The sequence below is a fragment of the Pelophylax lessonae genome (assembly GCF_965119305.1).
Source record: "Pelophylax lessonae genome assembly, chromosome: 1".
NCBI lineage: Eukaryota > Metazoa > Chordata > Amphibia > Anura > Ranidae > Pelophylax > Pelophylax lessonae.
This window is the reverse complement of record NC_138768.1, coordinates 799,075,715-799,102,954: the sequence shown is the minus strand read 5'-3', so window position 1 is coordinate 799,102,954 and position 27,240 is coordinate 799,075,715. Positions and strand designations below refer to the sequence as shown.

The window sequence follows — 27,240 nt, the reverse complement described above, 5'->3', positions numbered from 1 at the left end:
AAAATAAAAGTGTTGGCTTAGTTCTACTTAAATGGTTTTAGCTAAATCCATTGGTATTATATATGTTCAATTCAAATGCATCTGATGATTTTTGGGTACTTCTAAATAATACGACTAGTCACTTCAGGTCCCCATTAAAGTGAATGTACAGCCTCAAGGTTTTTCACCTTAATGTATTTTATTCATTAAGGGAAAAAACTTTCTGTGCTGCAGCTCTCCCCCAAACCCCCCCCCCCCTTTTTACTTACCTGAGTCTGATTCGATCCAGCGATACGCACAAGCACAGCGGCTCTAGTTGATGTCTCTCTCCTCATTGGACGGATTGATCTCCGCTGCTGTCAATTAAACTCAGTGGCACAGAAGCGGGCAGCAGAGCCAAGCTCCGCTGTCTGTGTTAATGGACATAGCAGCGGAACTCGGGAGAGAGCCAGCACGAGGGCCCCCAGGGAAGGTGGCTTTCTTCAGGGGCACCCGATGAAGAGGAGGAGCCTGGTGCGCTGGCAGGGAACCCCAGAAAAAGAGGATTGGGGCTTCTCTGTGCAAAACGATTGCATAGAGCAGGTAAGTATAACATATTTGGTTTTTTTTTTTTTTTGCTCTTTTTAAAATGAGGGTTTACAACCCCTTTAAAGCAGATCTCCTGGCAATTTGTTTTTTTTTTAAACCTGAGTTGTAAATGTAAGGTAATCTCAAGAGGTGTATGCCACTTTCAGGGGGTTGTCCTTGCTGTAATATTTAGGCCTCATTCACACTGGCATTGTCTCACCTAGATTTATATCCATTTAGAGGACATTTCTAAACACATATAAATACATGTAGGCTTCATGCACACGGCCATATATGGGCCGTGCAGTGTGCTCCCCCCCAGGTCGCCCATTTAGATGAATTAGAACATGTTGCTGTATGTGGTTATGCACCAGAGGTTGTATCAAGCTGCCAGATGTACGCTCCGAATGCACACTATCTGCGTACAGGGCATATGTCTGTGTATGTGCGGGTGGTTTGATGTAACACAACATATATTAAAATAATAGTGCTGCGCTGTTGAATGACAACTAATATAGGTGTAAAAAGAATAAATGCATCCGTGACATAATAGTACATATAACAAAGTAAGAGTGTGAAAGATAAAAGGTGAATAAACATCAAATGATATACATCAAAATATATAACCGTGCACTAAGTGGGTGCAATATATCAAACAAGGCAGTAGATGGCAGTAATTTAGTGAACCATAGGTCCACACTCAAATCATCCATCAAGAATCATATAGAAATCATAAAGTGATCAATATGTGTCCATCAGTGAAAACATAAAACCTCAGCAAATGTTCATATATAAAACAGTGGAGTAGTGGACTCTAGAAGCAGGTCTGTGTAGAATACCAACACCATGACACCTTGTCTAGGTGGGGGCTTTACTTTACCCCTGGTGCATAACCACATGCAGTGACATCTAATTAGTATTAGTAACCAGATAGGTAGGTGTATTGTATTTACTAACCATTGTTTCAGTTATTTCCTGGTTTCCTGGCCTAGGCCACAATGAGGTCATACATCCCTGGATTCTTCAGGAAGAGAGGAGGGGTTTTCTTAGCTAAGCACACCCTCCTGCCTGTGTGCTTGAGCTAAGGGCAGATGGATTCCAGGAAGTAAATGTTACATGAATCATCTGGCCATATATTTAAGATTGCCACAGCTAGAGATGCAAGGGGGGGGGGGGGGGTGAGGGATTCAACGAGATTACTCAGTAAACTAAAACATAGAGACACGGATGAATGAGTGGGTTTGCTTTGGTTATTAAAATTCATTAAATAGCTTTTTCCGTTTGTCGTGCTCAGATACAGTTCAGAGCTCACACACAGGGATCAGAGATCAGGGATGATGGGTGTAGGGATGATGGGTGTCAGGGTGTAGGGATGATGGGTGTAGGGATGATGGGTGTAGGGATGATGGGTGTAGGGATGATGGGTGTAGGGGTGATGGGTGTGGGGATGATGGGTGTAGGGATGATGGGTGTGGGGATGATGGGTGTAGGGATGATGGGTGTAGGGATGATGGGTGTAGGGATGATGGGTGTAGGAATGATGGGTGTCAGGGGTTATGGGTGTCAGGGTGTAGGGATGATGGGTGTCAGGGTGTAGGGATGATGGTTGTCAGGGTGTAGGAATGATGGGTGTAGGGATAATGGGTGTAGGGATGATGGGTGTAGGGATGATGGGTGTCAGGGTGTAGGAATGATGGGTGTAGGGATGATAGGTATAGGGATGATAGGTGTCAGGGTGTAGGGATGATGGGTGTCAGAGTGTAGGGATGATGGGTGTAGGGATGATGGGTGCCAGGGTGTAGGGATGATGGGTGTAGGGATGATAGGTAGGGATGATGGGTGTAGGGATGATAGGTGTCTGGGTGTAGGGATGGTGGGTGTAGGAATGATGGGTGTCATGGTGTAGGGATGATGGGTGTCAGGGATGATGGGTGTCAGGGTGTAGGGATGATGGGTGTCAGGGGGTAGGGATGATGGGTGTAGGGATGATGGGTGTAGGGATGATGGGTATCAGGGTGTAGGGATGATGGGTGTAGGGATGATGGGTATCAGGGTGTAGGGATGATTGATAGGTGTCAGGGTGTAGGGATGGTGGGTATAGGAATGATGGGTGTCATGGTGTAGGGATGATGGGTGTCAGGGATGATGGGTGTCAGGGTGTAGGGATGATGGGTGTAGGGATGATAGGTGTAGGGATGATAGGTGTAGGGATGATGGGTGTAGGGATGATAGGTGTAGGGATGATAGGAGTGAGGATGATGGGTGTGGGGATGATAGGTGTAGGGATGATGGGTGTAGGGGTGATGGGTGTAGGGATGATAGGTGTAGGGATGATAGGAGTGAGGATGATGGGTGTGGGGATGATAGGTGTAGGGATGATGGGTGTAGGGATGATGGGTGTCAGGGTGTAGGGATGATAGGTGTAGGGATGATAGGTGTCAGGGTGTAGGGATGATAGGTGTAGGGATGATTGGTGTAGGGATGATGGGTGTAGGGATGATGGGTGTCAGGGATGATAGGTGTCAGGGTGTAGGGATGATGGGTGTAGGGATGATGGGTGTCAGGGTGTAGGGATAATGGGTGTAAGGATAATGGGTGTAGGGATGATGGGTGTCAGGGTGTAGGGATGATGGGTGTAAGGATGATGGGTGTAGGGATGATGGATGTAGGGATGATAGGTGTCAGGGTGTAGGGATGATGGGTGTAGGGATGATGGGTGTAGGGATGATAGGTGTAGGGATGATGGGTGTAGGGATGATAGGTGTAGGGATGATGGGTGTAGGGATGATAGGTGTAGGGATGATAGGTGTAGGGATGATGGGTGTAGGGATGATAGGTGTAGGGATGATAGGAGTGAGGATGATGGGTGTGGGGATGATAGGTGTAGGGATGATGGGTGTAGGGATGATGGGTGTCAGGGTGTAGGGATGATGGGTGTTAGGGTGTAGGGATGATGGGTGTCAGGGTGTAGGGATGATGGGTGTCAGGGTGTAGGGATGATTGGTGTAGGGATGATAGGTATCAGGGTGTAGGGATGATTGGTGTAGGGATGATGGGTGTCAGGGTGTAGGGATGATGGGTGTCAGGGTGTAGGGATGATGGGTGTAGGGATGATAGGTGTAGGGATGATAGGTGTAGGGATGATAGGTGTAGGGATGATGGGTGTAGGGATGATAGGTGTAGGGATGATGGGTGTAGGGATGATGGGTGTAGGGATGATGGGTGTAGGGATGATAGGTGTAGGGGTGATAGGTGTAGGGATGATGGGTGTAGGGATGATAGGTGTAGGGATGATGGGTGTAGGGATGATAGGTGTAGGGATGATAGGTGTAGGGATGATAGGTGTAGGGGTGATAGGTGTAGGGATGATGGGTGTAGGGATGATGGGTGTAGGGATGATAGGTGTAGGGATGATAGGTGTAGGGATGATGGGTGTAGGGATGATGGGTGTAGGGATGATAGGTGTAGGGATGATAGGTGTAGGGATGATGGGTGTAGGGATGATGGGTGTAGGGATGATGGGTGTAGGGATGATAGGTGTAAGGGTGTAGGGATGATGGGTGTAGGGATGATAGGTGTAGGGATGATAGGTGTAGGGATGATAGGTGTAGCGATGATGGGTGTAGGGATGATGGGTGTAGGGATGATGGGTGTAGGGATGATAGGTGTAGGGATGATAGGTGTAGGGATGATAGGTGTAGCGATGATGGGTGTAGGGATGATGGGTGTAGGGATGATAGGTGTAGAGATGATGGGTGTAGGGATGATGGGTGTAGGGATGATAGGTGTAGGGATGATGGGTGTAGGGATGATAGGTGTAGGGATGATAGGTGTAGCGATGATGGGTGTAGGGATGATGGGTGTAGGGATGATAGGTGTAGGGATGATGGGTGTAGCGATGATGGGTGTAGGGATGATGGGTGTAGGGATGATGGGTGTAGGGATGATAGGTGTAGGGATGATAGGTGTAGGGATGATAGGTGTAGCGATGCGTGGTGTAGGGATGATGGGTGTAGGGATGATGGGTGTAGGGATGATGGGTGTAGGGATGATAGGTGTAGCGATGATGGGTGTAGGGATGATGGGTGTAGGGATGATAGGTGTAGGGATGATGGGTGTAGGGATGATAGGTGTAGCGATGATGGGTGTAGGGATGATGGGTGTAGGGATGATGGGTGTAGGGATGATGGGTGTAGGGATGATGGGTGTAGGGATGATAGGTGTAGGGATGATAGGTGTAGCGATGATGGGTGTAGGGATGATGGGTATAGGGATGATAGGTGTAGCGATGATGGGTGTAGGGATGATGGGTGTAGGGATGATGGGTGTAGGGATGATGGGTGTAGGGATGATAGGTGTAGGGATGATGGGTGTAGGGATGATAGGTGTAGGGATGATGGGTGTAGGGATGATGGGTGTAGGGATGATGGGTGTAGGGATGATGGGTGTAGGGATGATAGGTGTAGGGATGATAGGTGTAGCGATGATGGGTGTAGGGATGATGGGTATAGGGATGATAGGTGTAGGGATGATGGGTGTAGGGATGATGGGTGTAGGGATGATGGGTGTAGGGATGATGGGTGTAGGGATGATAGGTGTAGGGATGATAGGTGTAGCGATGATGGGTGTAGGGATGATGGGTGTAGGGATGATAGGTGTAGGGATGATGGGTGTAGCGATGATGGGTGTAGGGATGATGGGTGTAGGGATGATGGGTGTAGGGATGATGGGTGTAGGGATTATAGGTGTAGGGATGATGGGTGTAGGGATGATAGGTGTAGGGATGATAGGTGTAGGGATGATAGGTGTAGGGATGATGGGTGTAGGGATGATGGGTATAGGGATGATGGGTGTAGGGATGATGGGTGTAGCGATGATGGGTGTAGGGATGATGGGTGTAGGGATGATGGGTGTAGGGATGATAGGTGTAGGGATGATAGGTGTAGGGATGATAGGTGTAGCGATGCGTGGTGTAGGGATGATGGGTGTAGGGATGATGGGTGTAGGGATGATAGGTGTAGGGATGATAGGTGTAGGGATGATAGGTGTAGCGATGCGTGGTGTAGCGATGATGGGTGTAGGGATGATGGGTGTAGGGATGATAGGTGTAGGGATGATGGGTGTAGCGATGATGGGTGTAGGGATGATGGGTGTAGGGATGATGGGTGTAGGGATGATGGGTGTAGGGATTATAGGTGTAGGGATGATGGGTGTAGGGATGATAGGTGTAGGGATGATAGGTGTAGGGATGATAGGTGTAGGGATGATGGGTGTAGGGATGATGGGTATAGGGATGATGGGTGTAGGGATGATGGGTGTAGCGATGATGGGTGTAGGGATGATGGGTGTAGGGATGATGGGTGTAGGGATGATAGGTGTAGGGATGATAGGTGTAGGGATGATAGGTGTAGCGATGCGTGGTGTAGGGATGATGGGTGTAGGGATGATGGGTGTAGGGATGATAGGTGTAGGGATGATAGGTGTAGGGATGATAGGTGTAGCGATGCGTGGTGTAGGGATGATGGGTGTAGGGATGATGGGTGTAGGGATGATGGGTGTAGGGATGATAGGTGTAGGGATGATAGGTGTAGCGATGATGGGTGTAGGGATGATGGGTGTAGGGATGATGGGTGTAGGGATGATGGGTGTAGGGATGATAGGTGTAGGGATGATGGGTGTAGCGATGATGGGTGTAGGGATGATGGGTGTAGGGATGATGGGTGTAGGGATGATAGGTGTAGGGATGATAGGTGTAGCGATGATGGGTGTAGGGATGATGGGTGTAGGGATGATAGGTGTAGGGATGATGGGTGTAGCGATGATGGGTGTAGGGATGATGGGTGTAGGGATGATGGGTGTAGGGATGATGGGTGTAGGGATGATAGGTGTAGGGATGATAGGTGTAGCGATGATGGGTGTAGGGATGATGGGTGTAGGGATGATAGGTGTAGGGATGATGGGTGTAGCGATGATGGGTGTAGGGATGATGGGTGTAGGGATGATGGGTGTAGGGATGATGGGTGTAGGGATGATAGGTGTAGGGATGATGGGTGTAGGGATGATAGGTGTAGGGATGATAGGTGTAGGGATGATAGGTGTAGCGATGATGGGTGTAGGGATGATAGGTGTAGGGATGATAGGTGTAGGGATGATAGGTGTAGCGATGATAGGTGTAGGGATGATAGGTGTAGGGATGATAGGTGTAGGGATGATGGGTGTAGGGATGATGGGTGTAGGGATGATAGGTGTAGGGATGATAGGTGTAGGGATGATAGGTGTAGGGATGATGGGTGTCAGAGATCAGAGCCCCTTTGTTTGTATACACACAGCACACTCTGACAGTCAGCCTCTGTCTCCTCTTTGTTCCTGAGGGCCCGCCCCCTGGCTGTGCCGGGCTGTGATTGGCCGGTGAGGGTGTCAGTCGGGCTGTAGTGGGACATGCGGGCTCTATGTAGGATTGCTGGGTTGGGATCACAGCTGTCTCTCGGCTCTCCGGATCTGTGGGCTTTGTTAGCGGCTCCGGGACCCCTCTCCTCCCAGGGACCTCCTCTTCTCTTCTCCCCGGGCAGACGGCTGGATGAAGCGGAGCAGTCATGCAGAAGTACTGCAGAGGTAAGAGGAGATCCCCGGTGTGTCCGATCATCACCCGGATTCATCCGGGGGACAACATTCATCCGGGTCACCGCATGGATAATTCCCCATCACCTACAGGACTGTCCTACTATAGTCCCAGGATAGTCCTAGCAATGGTCACAGGGTGTTCCAGCAGAGTCCTGGCAAAGTCCTACTATAGTCCCAGTATTGTCCTTCTATAGTCCCAGTATTGTCCTTCTATAGTCCCAGTATTGTCCTTCTATAGTCCCAGTATTTTCCTACTATAATGCCAGTATAGTGCCAGCATAGTCCTACTATAATCCCAGCATAGTCCCAGTATTGTCCTACTATTATCCCAGTATAGTCCCAGTATTGTCCTACTATTATCCCAGTATAGTCCTACTATAATCCCAGCATAGTCCCAGTATTGTCCTACTATTATCCCAGTATAGTCCCAGTATTGTCCTACTATTATCCCAGTATAGTGCCAGCATAGTCCTACTATAATCCCAGCATAGTCCCAGTATTGTCCTACTATTATCCCAGCATAGTCCCAGTATTGTCCTACTATTATCCCAGTATAGTCCCAGCATAGTCCTACTATAATCCCAGCATAGTCCCAGTATTGTCCTACTATTATCCCAGTATAGTCCCAGCATAGTCCTACTATTATCTCAGTATAGTCCCAGCATAGTCCTACTATTATCCCAGTATAGTCCCAGCATAGTCCTACTATTATCCCAGTATAGTCCCAGCATAGTCCTACTATTATCCCAGTATAGTCCCAGCATAGTCCTACTATAATCCCAGTATAGTCCCAGCATAGTCCTACTATAATCCCAGTATAGTCCCAGCATAGTCCTACTATAATCCCAGTATAGTCCCAGCATAGTCCTACTATTATCCCAGTATAGTCCCAGCATAGTCCTACTATTATCCCAGTATAGTCCCAGCATAGTCCTACTATAATCCCAGCATAGTCCCAGTATTGTCCTACTATAATCCCAGCATAGTCCCAGTATTGTCCTACTATAATCCCAGTATAGTCCCAGCATAGTCCTACTATAATCCCAGTATAGTCTCAGCACAGTCCTACTATAGTCCCAGCATAGCCCCAGTATAATTCTTCTGTAGTCCCAGCATTGTCCCAATATAGTCCCAGCATTGCCCCAGTATAGTCCCAGCATAGTCCTACTATAGTCCTAACATTGTCCCAATATAGTCCAGGCATAGTCCTACTATAGTCCCATCATTATTCTTAAAATCCTGCAAATATTATTGCTAGGATAGTCCCAGTATTATTCCCAGTATAGTAGTCCTAGCATAGTCCCAGGATGGTCCAGCATTAGTTCCTGGAAGGGACTGATCCTCCGATGTGAGCAGATTGAGGATATAATGACACATCTGTCCCAGAGGATAGAGTGACAGGACATGTCAGGGACTGTGGGATGGGGTCACATGGCCGTGTTGCAGGGACTGGCTGTGTGTGTGATGTGCATTGCACAGATGTAAGTGTCATGCGTTGTCATAGGTTGGGTGTGTTGCAATGAATGTCCTCCCAGCACACTGCACACACACCTTGTCATCAGACATGGATCGGAGCGCAGTACACTGACATGCGTCCTGCTGCCAGGAAAGATGGCGGTTTGCTTTCATTGGGGTACACTGCCAACCCATTCACTTTAAATGGACCACCTAATGCAGCACACGATACCCCACCCCCCTCCCCAGAAACATAATGATCTGATCAGATGATTCTTCACAGAATCTGACAATGTGATTGGAAAGATCTGTACTGTGTCATCGATGGATTCTGAGCAAAGCCGATTGATTTCATTGAAATGATTCTGATTAGTCTGGAGGGAAAATACAATCGTAGGAAGCTAGATCCATCCATATGATCAGTTAGTGGATTGAACAATCTTCACATTGTGTGTTTCCCCCCAAACAGTAAATCGATCGTCAATCCAATCCTTTAGAAAATCCTTCCATCTATGGCCACTCAGGAATGTCCAACACACAAATATTGATGATTGGACATAATGAGAGAATAGATCCTGCAGGTACATGTCCGCTCTTCATTCATTCGTGACGTTCTGTGTTCCACATTGATACATTGTGAATGATCACATGAGTTCATAGGGTGACCACAACCCTCCAATGTTCTGCAAATGGTCGATCGTTAGTAAACATCGTCCCCGGATCTAGAAGTGTATAGATAATATTTAGTGGTATGAGCGCACAATGCTCAGAATAGAGAACACTCCCACCTTTTGTTCTTCAAGACTTTCTCAGATGTGATTCTCAGCAGGCGGTGTCATGTGTTGTCACCGTTCCTCGTATCGCTTTCTTTACCATCTGTCATTGTATGGGCAGCGTCATGGGATTGCTGTATGCTATGAAATCTACAATCATGGATATTATAGAAAGGAGGAGGATGCTACTTCTAGAAAACCATCGTTTGGAGAATTTTGCTGATGTCCTTTATTAGGCCTAGCGAGTATCACAATTGACGTTTTCATGCGTAGGTGCCCCAACACGTGTTTACATTTGTATGTGCATATATTTGGGGGCGGGGAGGCGTTACATTTTTTTTGGTGTGAGGTTGGGGGATTTTATGTGCTTAAGTGTAAGTTTAACTTTTTATAATTAAAAAAAAAAAAAAAATGTTTTTTTCATCACAGGGGACAAAAAGTCTCCTATGTTCCTATGTGATGATTTTTTGGTGACGGGTTCTCTTTAATGAGACATCCAAGGTCTAAAAGAGCGTGCATGTCATTCACTGGAGCACAGGGGAGCCATGCACGCTCTTTTAGATGGAAGCGGCGTGTATGATGTCACTTCCGGGTCCCCACTGACAGTTTCCTTGCATTGCATTCTTTATCAGCCATGCTGGGCATGGAAAGTGTCAGCGGAGACCCGGAAGTGACATACTCGCCGCTTCTGGGTCAGGAACATGATGGGGAAGAGAGGGGATGTGTGTCCGCACCCCCCCCCACCCCATCTATGGCACCTGCTATGCCGGTCCTGGGTCCTGCAGATGGGCAGGTGGAGCCCATACATAGCAGGGGCACGTGTGGGGGACTTTACCTGCATGTGTGGAAGCAATCGGAGGGGGGGGCAGCGGAGCCGCCCAGATGCTTCCACCTGACAAGTGAGTCCTGCTACTTGCCAGCAGCAGGGCTAAATGTAGAAAAAAAAAAAAAACAATCTCCCAGATGCCCGAAACTGCATGTCCTGGGCATTGGGCGATTCAAATTGTGCATCCCTGCAACAGTGAAAGGGTTGAAAAAAGCAGAGGCGCCAGGACGAAGTTCCTAGTCGCCATGGCGACCTAGCGCCAGGGATTTTTCGAGCCCTGGTATATAGAAGAAAATGTTCACACTGGGTGAGTTTTTTTTTTTTTTTCTTTTCAAATGCATGTTAACTCGCACATTGAACCGCACGTTGAGCGCAAAGATTGCGGTGTAAAAAAAAACACTAATTCACACTGTGCGTTTACCTTCGTTTAGGTGCATGCATCCTGGCTGTGCTTGGAGATCAAGAGAAATCTGTGCATCCAGATTGGATATTCTGAGCGCACCTAAATGCACGCCGTTGCTCGTGAAAAGCGTATGTAAACGCAAATTTAAGCGCAGGAGAACTTGATCTGGGACACTTAATTTAGACAGCCGACCATTGGCAGGAATCTGTGATTCTTACTGGTAGAGAAACAACCTCCATTTAGGCCCCTTTCACACTAGTGCGACTTGTCCCGCGAAAATCGCGGCAAATTCGCGTCAAAATCGCGTCGCATAAGTGTGAAAGAGGCCTTATACAGCCACAGCCAGATTTGTGCCATGTAAACAAAAAAAAAAGAAAATATGGCGACCCCCCCACTGCTGTGAGCGGCTGCATGCGATAAGGGTCCCTGGATACAGACAGCTTGCACCCAGGGTTGGCAGTTCTGCCCGCACACATACCGGGCGCAGCTAATTATTCAGTTTGTGGCCATAACCTTCTGTGTCCTAATGCAGCATTTAGTTGCATCTGAATGAGCCCTAATGCTTTATAATGTGTGTGTGGATGTACAATTGTAAGTCTATGATGACTTATCTCCAAGAACAAGGACTGTTCCTTTAAATAAACATAGGATTCTGTACACGAGCCTGCAGCTAATTATCTCCCCATCCTTCACGCCCGGCGTGCCGCCCCAGCTCCCTGGCACAGTCAGCTCAGTGAGCGGCTTCGGTTGCTCTCACACTGTAACGTTCTTATTTCCTGTGAACGCGGCCGTCCCCTCTGATTGGTGGAGGCCGGCGTTTAGCTCACTAAGACGTAATTCAATTTCTTCCTGTGGGAATTTTCTCCTCGTTTTCAAACCAGAAAACAGCAAACTGAAGGAATTGTGTGACGGCGCTCTGCCGCCAAGCCGTGTCCTGCAGAGGTCTGGCAGCCAAGCGGTTAACCCGATATGTGGTGTCTAATGTCATTAGCAGCCTCTGCGTTTTACCTCACATTTCATTTCTTCCATTACATGGACGCCGGTCGCCGACAATCTTGTTGCCGTTTAATAAAGTGCTTTATCCTGCCGGAGCTTCCCGCTGAATGATATTTCTGGTCATTCGTATTCTCCGCTGTGCACTGCGCTGCACAACAGTGATTTATTCTGGCCGGCCATCTTTGCTTTGTGTGGAGTCGCAGGAAAGGACATGACAGGGTTCCTTTGTGGTACGCTTTCATGTGGAAATTCAGCCAAAAGCTAAAGATGCAGTTAAAATTCATACATGTGAAGGGTTCGCTTCCAGAACATTTACAAATGTATTTATTTTATTACAGGTACTTCTATAGCACCATCAATTTATGCAGCACTTCACATATATATTGCACATTCACATCTCTTCATTCACTATTGTAAATACCAGCCTCAGGGTGACAACACCATTCAGAGTCTGCAGTTTCCCTGTGTCACCTCCAGCGTGCTCACTGGAACATAAGGCCTCATCCCACAGCTGCACAGGGCCATATATCACCAGAAATGTACATATTTGTGCGACCAGGAGTCGCAGGTGTTTGCGTTCAGCCGCGGCCAGCAGCCTCAGTGACAGGCTGAAAGACACCACAGCTGTATGACTGTAACCACAAAGAAATGAGCGGTTTCATGCAAATGGGGACAGATGAAAGCAGACAGTCTACATCCAGGGTCGTTCCTCTGTTTCTAACCTCCAGGACCACTCCTCTATCACTAGCCACATGTCGGATATGCGTTTACATGCGTACAACCACGGCGTCTGTCAGCCTGTCAGTGAGACATACAGACTGCTGCGTCCTGCAGAACGCTAACACCTGTGACTGCCAGGCGCACAAACACACTGACTCCTGGCAGCGTGCTGACCTATGTGCCTATGTACATGAGGCCTACATGAGCATCCCTTTCCTAGCCAGGGCCCTCCTGTGCACAGCCCTCAGTGCCCACTGGTACTCTAATCTCCTGGTGCCCAAACCTGCGGCCCTCGTACCTCAACAGTCTGTAGTAAAATCATTGATTAGGGTGATAGCATTGATCTCTACTAGCCTTGTATATCCCGTTCACAGTTTCCTATTGTCTTCTACAGCATATTCCCAGCCAAAAATGTAGCATGTCCACACTCTGAGCCCTCGTTCACATTGGAGCAACTTGTCATGCGATTTGACAGGTCAAATCGCATGACAAGTCGCACCCTATTGTCGGCAATGGCCATGTTCAAATCGGTGAAAAATAGGTTCAGCTGGCTGTAAAACATTGTAGAAGGGTCGGATTCCCCCATTCACACAAGCCAGGTGGATGGAGGAATCCTTCCGGCTGTGGCAATGTGTTGTGACAGTGGGGACTCCCTGCTGTCAGAATACAGCACTGCAGCCGATGTCTCTCAACTGGGAACGGCCATAGATGGATCGAAATTCGGCCAGTCTCTGCTCTATGACCAGCCTAAAAGCACAGAAAATCAATAGCGTAAATAATTACACCATTTTTCCTTTTCATAATTGATTTTTTATTGACTTAAAATGTTTCTCTGAACTACTTACACTACTTTAGAAAGAGTCAGTTCTCTAGCACAGGCTACCCACACCTTGCCATAGTCCTCCCCTCTTCTAGAAGTGTCTAATTACTGTTTGTGCTGGCCCAGCTCCTCTGCTCTTCTCTTCCATACCTTTTTTTTATGTAGCAGTCGGGGAAGTGGCAAAGGGGAATACTATAGAGCAGTGGTTGTCAAGTTATGAGCTAAAAGGGGGCTCTAATGTGGCCCCTAATATCACTAAAGGGGCACACATACTGTTTAAAAATATATATACGGTATATATATATATATATATATATATATATATATATATATATATATATATATATATATATATATATGTATATATATTCATGGAGGGACGCACAGACCTGTACAGGCTAGACAACGGCACCCTGACTGCCATTTGGTATCAGGATAAAATCCTTGGACCCATTGTCAGACCCTACGCTGGCACAGTGGTTCCTGGGCTCCTCCTGGTTCACGACCATGACTTGCCTCATGTAGCGAGAGTATGCAGCTAGTTCCTAGAGCAGTGATGGCGAACCTCGGCACCCCCGATGTTTTGGAACTACATTTCCCATGATGCTCAACCACACCACAGAGTGCATGAGCATCATGGGAAATGTGGTTCGAAAACATCTGGGATGCCAAGGTTCGCCATCACTGTCCTAGAGGATGAAGGAGTTGATGCCATTAAATGGCCCCTACCATCGCCTGACCTAAATCCAATAGAACACCTCTGGGACATTATGTTTTGATCCGTCCGACACTGCCAAGTTGCACCGAAGTCTATTCAGGAGCTCAGTGATGCCCTGGTCCAGATCTGGGACGAAATACCCCAGGACACCATCCGTCGTCTCATTGAGAGCATGCCCCGACATTGTCAGGCATGCATACAAGCATGAATGTAAAGTAGTGAGTGTACAGAATACACAGATTGTATAACAGTGTAAATTTGCTGTCCGCTCAAAGTACTCAACACACAGCTATTAATGTCTAAACCACTGGCTACAAAAGTGAGTACACCCCTAAGTGTAAAAGTCCAAATTGGGCCCAAAGTGTCAATATTTTGTGTGGCCAGAATTATTTTCCAGCACTGCCTTAACCCTCTTGTGCATGGAGTTCACCAGAGCTTCACAGGTTGCCACTGGAGTCCTCTTCCACTCCTCCATGAGGAAATCACGGAGCTGGTGGATGTTAGAGACCTTGCGCTCCTCCACCTTCCGTTTGAGGATGCCCCACAGATGTTCAATAGGGTTTAGGTCTGGAGACATGCTTGGCCAGTCCATCACCTCTACCCTCAGCTTTTTTCTTGCGTCCTCTGACAGTCGCCGTCCACTCATACAATCTGCACGTCTGGGTATTGGCCTTCTCCACAGGAGTAAGCTAGGCAGAAGATTTTGTTAGAATATTCATAAAAACTTTGTATAGACACACCTACAGGGGGCTGTCCCTCTGGTCAATACCCCCAGCTAGCTTCATTCCCGATTCAGTTTGCTGCTGCCTAGCTTAGGAGTAGGCTGGCTTTTCCCTGGCTGGGACTGCGGTCTCAGCTTATTTCTTTTTTTGTTTTGTTTTTCTGGGTTTTTGCTCCTGTTGAGCTTTCTTGTTGCCCAGTGTTTACCTTTCTGTTTCAGAAAAGTTTCTTTTCTCTGACCTGGGTGCTGCGTTGCCTTTTTGACGGTTACGTTTTCCCACCCCTCACATCTACACTGCTTTGGGACGTCCCAGACGTGCAGATTGTATGAGTGGGCGGCAACTGTCAGAGGACGTAAGAGAAAATAGAATCTTTGTAAGAACTTACCGTAAAATTCTTTTCTCTGAGTCCTCTGACAGTCGCTGCCCCCCACCCCTCTTTTGGGGTTCATGGGTCTCTATACTGCTTGCTACCAAACTGAATTGGGAATTAAGTTAGCTGGGGGTATTGACCAGAGGGACAGTCCCCTGTAGGTGTGTCTATACAAAGTTTTTGTGAATATTCTAACAAAATCTTCTGCCTAGCTTACTCCTGTGGAGAAGGCCAATACCCAGACATGCAGATTGTATGAGTGGGCGGCGACTGTCAAAGGAGAAAATAATTTTACGGTAAGTGCTTACAAAAATTCTATTTTTTTTATCAAGGCAGTGGTTGTTTTGGAGGTGTGTTTGGGGTCGTCGTTATGTTGGAGTACTGCCCTGCGGGCCAGTCTCTGACGGGAGGGGATCATGCTCTGCTTCAGTATGTCACAGTACATGTTGGCATTCATGGTTCCCTCAATGAACTGTAGCTCCCCAGTGCCGGCAGCACTCATACAACCCCAAACCATGACCCTCCCACCCCCATGCTTGACTGTAGGCAAGATACACTTGTCTTTGTACTGCTCACCTACACACGCTTGACACCATCTGAACCAAATAAGTTTATCTTGGTCTCATCAGACCACAGGACATGGGTCCAGTATTCAATGCCCGTAGTCTGCTTGTCGTCTGCAAACTGTTTGCAGACTTTCTTGTGCATCATCTTTAGAAGAAGCTTCCTTCTGGGACCACAGCCATGCAGACCAATTTGATGCAGTGTGCGGCGTATGCTCTGAGCACTGACAGGCTGACCCCCCCACCCCTTCAACCTCTGCTGCAATGCTGACCCATATATCCTATTTCCCAAAGACAACCTCTGGATATGACGCTGAGCATGTGCACTAGATTTCTTTGGTCGACCATGGGGAGGCCTTTTCTGAGTGGAACCTGTCCTGTTAAACCGCTGTATGGTCTTGGCCATTGTGCTGCAGCTCAGTTTCAGGGTTTTGGCAACCTTCTTATAGCCTAGGCCATCTTTATGTAGAGCAACATTTCTTTTTTTTTTTTTTTGGATCCTTAGAGAGTTCTTTGCCATTAGGTGCCATATTGAACTTCCAGTGACCAGTATGAGAGAGTGAGAGCGATAAAACCAAATTGAACACATCTGCTCCCCATTCACACCTGAGACCTTGTAACACTAACAAGTCACATGACATCGGGAGGGAAAATGGCTAATTGGGCCAATTTGGACATTGTTACTTAGGGGTGTACTCACTTTTGTTGCCAGTGGTTTAGATATTAATGGCAGGGTTGAGTTATTTTGAGGGGACATCAAATTTACACTGTTATACAAGCTGTACACTCATTACTTTACATTGTAGCAAAGTGTCATTTCTTCAGTGTTGTCACATGAAAATAAATATATTTACAAAAATGTGAGGGGTGTACTCACTTTTGTTAGATACTTTTATGTATAGCTAGATGGATAGATCTCTTATTAGGTTCCTGTGGCCATTAGAGTTGAATAACTAATTCATGGGCTGATCCATATGGTAATATAGGATAGGCCATTATTCCCACACTAACATATGTCATCCCTTGGGGTCTGCTCAGGATCTCTGACTGTCTTCAGGACAATAAAAGTCCATGACTGCCAACTGGGAGGATTGACTGAACGAAATCCCAACATCCCCCTTAATACCAGAGGCCTACTGCTGCCTGGGGTTTAATGGTGTGTGCTGAATATTTCATTGAGTGTTTGTTTATATGCACATTGTTGTTTTATGGCATTATTATGTCTTCCATTCTTTGATTATATTATTTATTTAGTACCTGCTATTCATACAGTGCCAGCCTACCTCACAGAGCATCAATTTGGCCATATATGGGTTGATTTCTCCCCCCCCGGTGCATTCTTTTTTTGTCGTATTGATGCTGGGATCTGGTCAGGACATAGTGGGGAGAATTCAATAAAGCATTTGCATCACTTTTCTGGCAGTATGGTCCGTTTTAAAATGTCCAGCTCCAAATGCATAAAAGCCTTGCAACAGTTTTAGGCTCAGTTTACACTTGAGGATGGTGGTGTACCCATGACATAAACACGCAGTTGAGTCACGTTTTTACTAGAGATGCACCGAAATGTTGGCGGCCAAATGATGTTATCACCATTTTGCTGATAAGAGAAAAAGGTGCCAATAATGGCGTAGAAAAGCTAATGCGATTTTGCTGCGATTTCACCGCTTTTGCTGTGCTTACAGTTTGTTGTTCATAGGTCATGTGGCTCAAAAACCACATCAAAAACATAATGTGTGCGTTATTGATGCGTTCTTGCTGCATTTTCAATGCATTTCAACGGGCAGGTGCGTTTTTGGTGCTCCCTTTTTATTTATTTATTTTTTTCTGACCAAAAATGCAGCAAGCAGGATTTTTAACACCACAATGGAAGCACAATAGACCAGTGTGAAGACATAAATAGAATTTAAAGGGATGCATTTTTCTTGAGCTTTTCTTGCGCTAAAGGTGCCAATAATGGGCGACCAATAAATTATTAAAATTCATGATATTAATTAAAAAGTCTATATATTTAAAAACTTTTGGTACCAAAATTTCCATCCGGTGCACCTCCTAGTTTTTTACTCCCTCCTAATTGCTCCCCTCTTAAGCTTCAAATGCAGTAAATGAGGCTGTACCCATGACGAAAATGAGCAAAAATGATACTCCTCGTCTTACTACCCAGCACAACCTATTCATCTGAAACAGGCCACACTGCAATCATGCACAATACATGTCGTTGCACAACCCAACATGACCAATTCATCTGAATGGGACTGCACTGCAACCATGCACAATGCATGCAGTTGCAGCATGGTGGTGCAGGTTTTTATGGTTTAAAACAAGCGGTGAGGAGGTGTGTGTGTGTGTGTGTGTGTGTGTGTGTGTGTGTGTGTTTTTGTTTGTTTTTTTTTTTTTTTTTGTTTACCCCCGTTGGTTGATCGCAATCAGGCTGCCATAGGTCTGTTAACCACTGACTTCCTAAGGGTTTGAGCTTCGTGGCTGTCATTCTCGTACTTGTTTCACCTATTTTATTATTTACAGTTTTTTTTTTTTTTTTTTTTGTTAAAGCTCCTAAACTCAACTTTATAAAAGGCGATGTGTTCATGTACACATAGGCTTTAGAAGCTGCTGTAGTTAGGGGAAGTTCAACCTGAATCTCCTCTCCTGAACGCGGACGAATCACGTTCAGGATAGGAACGTTTTGACCGGTACGATTTTGCTGCGGTCAATCTAGTCTGTGTGTACATGAAGCCTTAAGAGTGTGGAAAGAAATCGGAATATGCCGTAGGAAGCCCATACAGGCACAGGGAGAACATGCAAACTCCATGCAAGTAGTGTCATAGCTGGGATTCACACCTATGACCCTAGTGCTGCTAGGCGGAAGTGCTAACCACTTAGCCATTGTGTGCTTTACTACTTATTGTGTCACGGACCTGAAACAAGTATGCCTGCGGAAGCCATTCTCTACCAGGGTTCTGTGGAACCCTAGAGTTATCCAGAGGTTCCTAGGAGTTTCTGGAGCTGTGGCTTGAAGGACCTCCTAGTACGAGTCTAACACCACTTGGCAGATCTATTAGCATGGCACCAGTGATCTATTTATCTGTTTATAACGGTGGCATTCTGGCCATCACTTTAAGGGGGGGCATTCTTTTCACTGACCCCCGATAAACTAATTTTAGAAGGGAATCCCAGAGAGCTAACATTTATTACAAAGGTTTCCTCTGGGGTAAAAAAAAAAATGTAGAAAGGCTGGTGTGTGGTAAAGTTGGGACTCACATTATGCTTATTTGGTGGAGGTCATCTAGAACGTAGTTGAGAAGAACAACTCCTATAGTTCTGCCCTTACAGGTTCCCTTTAACATATCATCTTGATTTTGAAAGGCTTTGACGGTGTTCCGTGAAAAAACCATACCCGTGAGAAAACCATACCCTCGTCACTTCCGGAGGGTATGGATTTCTCACGGCAGTGTGTTTAACGTTATACTTGCCGCCGTTACATTAAAACAGCTCCTCTGCACTATGAGTGATCTCCGCTCCTCTCCCTGTCACTTCCCTGATCTGGGGTAATAAATATAAAAGCGGATCACGGAGCCGACATTTACATCTCATACACCCGCCGCCGCTTTCATATTTATTAGCCCACATCAGGAAAGTTACAAGGATAGGAGCGGAGATGTATCATAGTGCAGCCGCGCTGTTTTATGTAACCGCCGCAAGTTTAACATTACTTTCACTACCTTAATTATTTCATACCTTCTGAGCATGCGCACTTGTCATCTTCTCTGCTCTTCCATGATGTTTCCGGCTCTCTGAGCATGCGCACTCCTTCGCTGCTCAGCTGTTTCTCACAGGAAGTGACGAGGGTATGGTTTCTTCACGGGGTATGGTTTTTTAACGTTACAACGGCCCTTATGAAATGCATGCAGACGTTGACCAGTATACAGATGGTGACCTAGCTTTAACCTAAGACCCTAGTTCAGCAGGGCACAATGTCATCCACTTCAGCCACCATGATTCTGATCATTTTATTTCACAAGCTGAACAAATCTATAGAAAACTAGTTTCAGGCCAGGGAAATGTCACTAGGTCTTAAGCCCCGTACACACGATCAGATTATCGAACGATCTGTCGTCCGTTTTTTGTGGCATGCTTGTCTGATGTGGAAAGTGAAGAGGTTTTTTTTCATACAAATTTTCCCATATGACAGAATTCTACTTCAGAAGTGATGTCATGTGTTGGATTGTTTTGTATGTGTTCTTTCGTCTCTGAACATGCCTAGTCTTGCTCTTAAGATTTTTTTTCAGACGAAAATTGTACTAATGAGACGAAAATTGGACATTGTATTGATGTACGATAAAAATTTTATAGCCTGCACATCCAGTTTTTGTCGTACGAAAATCCGTAATCGGCTGTCGAAAGCACTATACTAACAATTCGAAAATCGGCATATCCACACCCTTCTTCAGTATGGATGAGGGCTATACCAGTGCTTTAAGTGGGCCGGTATGCACTGGTACTCAGTACCGCCACTTCCAAATATGGCTCTTGAGCATACCGCCACCTCTCCGTGCGCCTTAGCCTACCAGTACGCTCATTTTGGACATCTGCGCCCTCAATTGCCCCCCCCCCAAGAATATTTCCCACTCCAGAGCCAAACCAGTCACCACCAGTGAGTCCCCCTGCTCCGGAGTCCCAGCCCAGGTCAGGGGGGGTGCTCTGTGGGGACCCTGATGTGGGGTGGGGGGGGGCAAAAAAATTTATAGGCTATAATAGAGTACCGGCACCTCTTTTGGGCCACTTAAAGCACTGGGCTATACTCAAAATCATTCTGTGTCTCCCTGGTCCTGTCAATGCACTCCTAGATGTTGAAGGCTCTAGTTTCTGTAATTTGATGATGGGAGGGTGGTTTGGGAAGGAATGGCAGTGAAAAGAGTTTAACCTTCAACCCAGAGGAGAAATCACCTGCCTAAAGGCAAGACTGGGACTGAGGAACAATGGGGAATGTTATTACGGCTGTCTGCAAGGCATGATAAGCATCTTAATCCAGAAATGTGCACTGCTGAAACAACACAGGATCCTTCCTAGTGCACTTTGTTTGTACAATGAGGAATATTGTGGAGTCTGTGCACTTGTGACTGCTCTCTGCTTAGCTGATCCTCTATCCTGGCCATAGTCTAGAAAAAAATTTTATTTGAAATTTTTTGTTTTAAGAACATTTGATTTTCTAATCCTTAGTGGGATCAAATCTATCGTTCTTTTTTTTTACCACAATGATGAGAAAATTAGAAGGAGCAGGATGAAAATTTTTTCTTGGTACAAACGAAATGTGGTTTTCGTTTGGCAAAGACCAATTAATTCTAAAATAGAATGTTAAAAGCAAACAAAATGTTGAAGCACGTTTAAACAGCATTTATCAAGTTATCGAATGTACTGGGAATTTGTTTATGAATGTTTATTCGAAGATCTACTAGTGTATGGCCAGTTTTAGTATAACCAGGGCTCTACAACCAAGGAATCCTTTGTCAGTGGTTCTTGGGCTTCTAGGCTGGATTATATGGAGAGGCCTGAAAGCTGTTTCATTTCAAAACATACACTTATCAATATTCTTTTGAATTCAGGGCATTGTTATATATTTTTTTTTTAATCAAAAGTAACAAAATATAGTGCCACACTCTGCCACAGCAGAAAGCGATCCTTTCAGGTTACAAAATACTAGTTTTTGCTGCAAGGACCGAAGTGCTAAACACTAAGGCCCCTTTCACATGGGCGCCTTTGTGTAGCGGATTCTGCTTACTTAGCGGGGGATCTCTCCGCTGATTCCCGTTGAGCAGACGGATAACAGGTCCGTGTCCGCTCCGCTTGTGCAGACCGGACAAGGACACAGTCCCGCTCTCCTCTATGGGGAAATCAGGCAGATGGATGGAAAATAGGACAACCACCCATCTGTTTTTTGCGGGTAGGATCAGATGGCCGCTGCTCCATAGGAAAAAAGTGACAGGCAGACCTGATCAGACAGCCCTTGTGAAAGGACTCTAAAGCCTCGTACACACGCGTCGAAATTCGGCCGGGAATTTTTGTACGATGACTGATCTGCCGATTTTCGGCTTGTTAGTATGATGCTTCTGACAACTGACTCCGACTTTTCGGCCGAAAGAAATCTGGTGTGCAGGCTATAAAATTGTTGTCCTCCGTCAAAACACGTCCGATTTTCGTGCAGTCAGTACAGATTTCGACAGGGAAAAATCTTATGAGCAAGTCTGGGCATGCTCAGTGAAGAAAGAACACAAAGAAAGCAAACCAACACATGACATCACTTCTGAAGTAGAATTTTGTCATGCGGGAAAATTCGTGTGCAGTCTAGGCACATTCCAACCAACAAAACACCACTCTGGATAAGAGATGGACGACCGGTCGGCGGAAATTTGTTGCGTGTGTACTAGGCTTTACGCAGCTCATACATTCATTTTTTTATTATTTTTTTTTATTTTTTAGTTCAACCAGCAGGTTGTTGGCAGCACTTGATTGGGGAAAAACCACACAGGCTCGTTGTACGGAAGTTGATTGACTTCCGTACAACTTGGGTGCCCATATATGGATTGAAATTTCGTTCCATGTATGGCCACTGAGTTGCCTAGATATACATAACGGCTGCTTGGAGATTTCCTACATCCTTGTGTTGGGGTGGAGGACATGTGGTGGAAGTGGCTTTGACTAGAGTTTCCATGACAGACATTTACAGAAGAATTCTGTTAAGATGTATTTAGGTGTGAACTGAGGAGGGCTGTGCCCCTAGCCATGGAACGTTCACATTTGCTAGATATAGAAAATAAAGGCCAACCAAAACTGTGTCTAGGTTGGGTAGGGCAAGATTCAGTTCCTTCTACTAAATCTTCACTTTGTGAAAATGTGCATGGTTATCTGTACCCACCATCCTCCCATTGCCTAACCCAGCCTTAGTCAACCTTTTGCCTAAAACACTTTTTAGGCAGCTGAAAATATAATTGGCGTAATGCAGCTGGCTTTTCAAAGTGGCATTGGTCCTACTGGTCCTGGAACTATGCAGTCCCCATCAAATCAGAGGAGAATTGGCTACATAAAGGAACCACTAGCAACCTTTGGAGGAACCCTAGAGTTCCATGGAAACCTAGTTGAGAATGGATGGCCTTATCTATTGACCCTCCCATTGCTTAGTCACAGAAATATACTCTCATAGAGACCGATGACAACAGTAGCTCAGCTTTTACAGGCCTTTGAGCCAGTCACAGTTGTGTCAGATGTGGGAGGAGGTCCAACAAGGATTTGAACCCTTTTCTACTCCTCCAAAAAAAAAAATGGAACATTCTCTTTTGAATGAAGCCGCTATTTGATTTGTTAGGCTTGGTTTGACTTTACCCCATTATCAGGTGCCCATTTTGGTCTCTCATTTTAGAACTCTATATATTACAATATTTCTACTAAAGGTTACATGTACGAATTCATTTTACTATAAATCTTTGCTATCTTTCTAATGCAGTGGTCTGGGTGCAGCTCTTTGTCTGCCTATATCTGGCCCTTGGAGCACTATTACTCCCAAAGACACCAACAAGGGGCCACAATTCCTCCCACTGACACCAGTGATAGGGCAATATTCCTTCTCCTGACACCAATGTTGGGGCACAACTCCTCCCTCTGATACCAATGATAGGGCACCATTCCTCCCTCTGATACCAATGATGGGGCACCATTCCTTCCTCTGATACCAATGATGGTGCACCATTCCTCCCACTGACACCAATGATGGGGCACCATTCCTCCCTCTGATACCAATGATGGGGCACCATTCCTCCCACTGACACCAATGATGGGGCACCATTCCTCCCTCTGATACCAATGATGGGGCACCATTCCTCCCACTGACACCAATGATGGGGCACCATTCCTCCCACTGACACCAATGATGGGGCACCATTCCTCCCTCTGATACCAATGATGGGGCACCATTCCTCCCACTGACACCAATGATGGGGCACCATTCCTCCCTCTGATACCAATGATGGGGCACCATTCCTCCCTCTGATACCAATGATGGGGCACCATTCCTCCCTCTGATACCAATGATGGGGCACCATTCCTCCCACTGACACCAATGATGGGGCACCATTCCTCCCTCTGATACCAATGATGGGGCACCATTCCTCCCACTGACACCAATGATGGGGCACCATTCCTCCCTCTGACACCAATGATGGGGCACCATTCCTCCCTCTGATACCAATGATGGGGCACCATTCCTCCCTCTGATACCAATGATGGGGCACCATTCCTCCCTCTGACACCAATGATGGGGCACCATTCCTCCCACTGACACCAATGATGGGGCACCATTCCTCCCACTGACACCAATGATGGGGCACCATTCCTCCCACTGACACCAATGATGGGGCACCATTCCTCCCACTGACACCAATGATGGGGCACCATTCCTCCCACTGACACCAATGATGGGGCACCATTCCTCCCACTGACACCAATGATGGGGCACCATTCCTCCTCCTTCTGACACCAATGGTGGGGCACCATTCCTCCTCCTTCTGACACCAATGGTGGGGCACCATTCCTCCTTCTTCTGACACCAATGGTGGGGAACTATTCCTCCTCCTTCTGACACCAATGGTGGGGCACCATTCCTCCTTCTTCTGACACCAATGGTGGGGAACTATTCCTCCTCCTCCTCACACCAGTGATGGGGAACTAATTTTCCTACTGACACCAATGATGACGCATTGTTTACTCTCATTGATGTCAGGGCATTTTCCACTCATACTGACAGACTTGCCACCCGAAGTCTGAAAAACCGTTTACTGGCCCTTTGTTTAGAAAGTTTGGAGACCCCTGATCCGATGAATGGAAGTGCCTTGTTGCTATGGGCAGCTTTAACCGTTTTCCTTACTGATTTGCCGTGTCATTTTAATTTTACTTATTGTCTATTAAGCCCTACATGCCAAACATAAATATGTTTTTGGCTTCACTTACAACAACATGCAGTTAGTCACTTGTTATTACATCAGATTGCACATAATTGACCTTGATTACAAGCACCTGCATGCTTGTTCCTGTCATTTCCAATGTTATTTGTGTTGAGTAGTGTTCTCTATTGTTATCTCCACCTTCTGTAGGCTGACTATGAAGTGTCTACAGCTGTTCTTGTGAGTCCTTAAATCTTACATACTGATCTATTCTGTGTCTCTGCTGAATATATGGACATTTAGATGGACGTGGGAGTGTCCGGAAATGTTTTAGTCCATTTAAAAAAAAAAAAAAAAAAAAAATATATATATATAAAATTTATTAAGGGTTCGTTTTTATGTTTTTTACATTCGATGTGAAATGCTAATCTGAAACACATCAAGAGATTCCCAGGTATTAGAGACTGTTCTGAGGATATTACATCTGTTCTTTGCAGGCAAAGTCTATTTATCTTTAGTAAATCCACCCCTGTGTCTCTGGCTACTAGTCTGAGATTTGCAGTGCAATTTGAAGATGTACTGCTCAGTGTTCTCTTTGCTGGAGAGGAAGCTGCCCCAGAGGATGTGCAGTGCAAGGCTTTCCGTGCTCCTCCTTCATACATTCTGTGGGTCTGTGCTTTCTCTACCTCTTTTGTTGCTTCTTGAAAATAACCCCGGCAGTCATCAGATCACCAGTCACTGGGACCTTAAAACTCTCACTGAAATCTTCTTTATAGATTTTTTTTCTTTTGATAATTTGGAAAAAGGCTTCGGCCCTTTGTCAGTTTTATATTTTATCCTGTGTTGTCATCAGGGTAAGAAGTAACAGGAAATGTCTTTAATGGGAATGCAGACAACAGTAAAGCATTTTTTCCATGGAATGGGAAATGGTCAGGGTGGTATCGCTATGTCCCTGTTGTGAATACTGCCCTTAGTGACAGGAAGCATGGATAATTCCTCTCAATGGAAATCTTGTTTGAACCCTTCAGCATTCTATCCAGGTTAAAAAAAAATAATATAAATACTTGAAATTCTGTTTTGGTAGTAGCCATATTAGTAAGGAAATTATAGGTATGATTTGTATTGGTGTACTTGTAACGACAAAGCAGGACACTGGACCCCAATAATGATAGTCCAAGTTGTGAATATTCGACAGCAGCTGCATAGATTTACATTTTTAGAATTTTGCTTAACATAAGCGTGGGTGTTACTTTGGGTATACTGTACCCCATACTTTTTACTTAGTTGCCCTTCAGCTCCGGTCACACCATGGCGTTCCGGATCGCAGCGCGATTTTGCTGCAAATGTTGCCTGACGATTCCCATTACTCTCAATGGCACCCCCATTTTGCTGCGATTGTCGCCCAATGAATGGCCCGCCGAGCCAATGGCTCCCACTGCTGTTAATCTGTCTAATGAGGACTGAGACAGCGGCTGGAGCAGTACATCCCTAGATCGAATCCGGCTCAGGAGAAAAAAAAGGGGGGGGGGGGGTCTGAGGGCACGCTGGAGCACAGAAGGTTTTTCACCTTAATGCATAGAATCCAAAAAACTTAAGGCTTTACAACCACTTAAAGCAGAACACACTAACCGTTTTGTTTTTTTCCTGTTCAACCCTGCAGCTCCGGTCAGAGCCGCTGTACTAAGGATCTGATGTTAGTACAGCGATCTCCCCAGCTGAGCTGTTGTGTTCTGACAGAGGGACAGCCTCCCCCGCCAGAACACTTTGGTCAGCGCCTGGCTGAGAGCGCTGATTGGGAGCAGGTCAGCTGTTGGTTTTGCAGCATGCTCGTCCGTCAGAACCAGAAAAAAGGCTGAATGTCGGCCCTTTTTGTTTTTTTTTTTTTTTTTTAATTGAACAAGCAGATATCTCAAGACATACAAGCCCGTGTGTACCGGGCTTTAAGCTGGCCAATAAAATTTTGCACAAAAAATGTATTTTCCATTTTGGAATGTTGGTTCTATTTTCTAATCATTAGTAGTCAATGTTTATTTTCAGCTATAGAGAGAGAAGACAATTCAAAGAGTAAAGCCCCGTACACACGTACCGAATGTCGGCCGAACGATCGGCCGTCTTTTGTCCCCGGGCTGTCCTGTCGGTTGAAAAGTGCTAAAGACTGCACACGAATTTTGTCGGCCAACTGCAGAAGTGATGTCATGTGATGGTTAACTTTCCTTGTGTTTTTTCTTCTCTGAGCATGCCCAGTCTTGCTCATCTGCTGTCTGTCGGCCGAATTCTGTACTGACTGGCGAACAATCGGCCGTTCTGGTGATGGCCAACAAAAATTTTATAGCCTGCACACCCGATTCTGTTCGGCCGAAAAGTCGTTGTCGGAAGCATCATACTAACAAGCCGACAATCGGCCGATCATTCGGCCGACAATCGGTACGTGTGTACGGGGCTTAAGGATAGAAAATTTTCAAACAAAATTTGTAAATGTGGTTTTCTTTGGAAAAAATCATTGTAATAAAATCTGTTTAATACATCTGGGATGCCATTCAAATAGCAGGTCTGGGTGAATTTTTTAAAGGGCTTTTAAGTGAAATTATGTAATTCAGTGATGGCAAGGAATGCTTTTCTGATGAAGAATTTCTGTATAAGCATTTGAATGAAGAAATCAACTGAGCCGGGTTGAAAGCGATCGGTAGTTATAGGATGCAGTCACTGTTCGGCGTTCTATTCAGGCAGCCTTGGGTGCAGCAGCTGCAGGAATACAATAGCCAGTAGTGGCGATTTTCTTTTGA

The 27,240-nt window shown here is 45.9% G+C and overlaps 1 protein-coding gene across 4 annotated transcripts in view; it reads left to right on the top strand.

The window, feature by feature from the left end:
• The first annotated feature begins 7,065 nt into the window (after window positions 1-7,065).
• Window positions 7,066-27,240, top strand: part of AFAP1 (actin filament associated protein 1) — a 268,334-nt gene continuing 248,159 nt past the window's right edge. For all 4 annotated transcript variants that reach the window (XM_082270842.1, XM_082270839.1, XM_082270841.1 and 1 more), the window contains exon 1: window positions 7,066-7,158. In XM_082270842.1, the coding sequence (XP_082126968.1) occupies window positions 7,140-7,158 (19 nt within the window). In that variant the 5' untranslated portion in view covers window positions 7,066-7,139. The remainder of the gene's footprint in view (window positions 7,159-27,240) is intronic.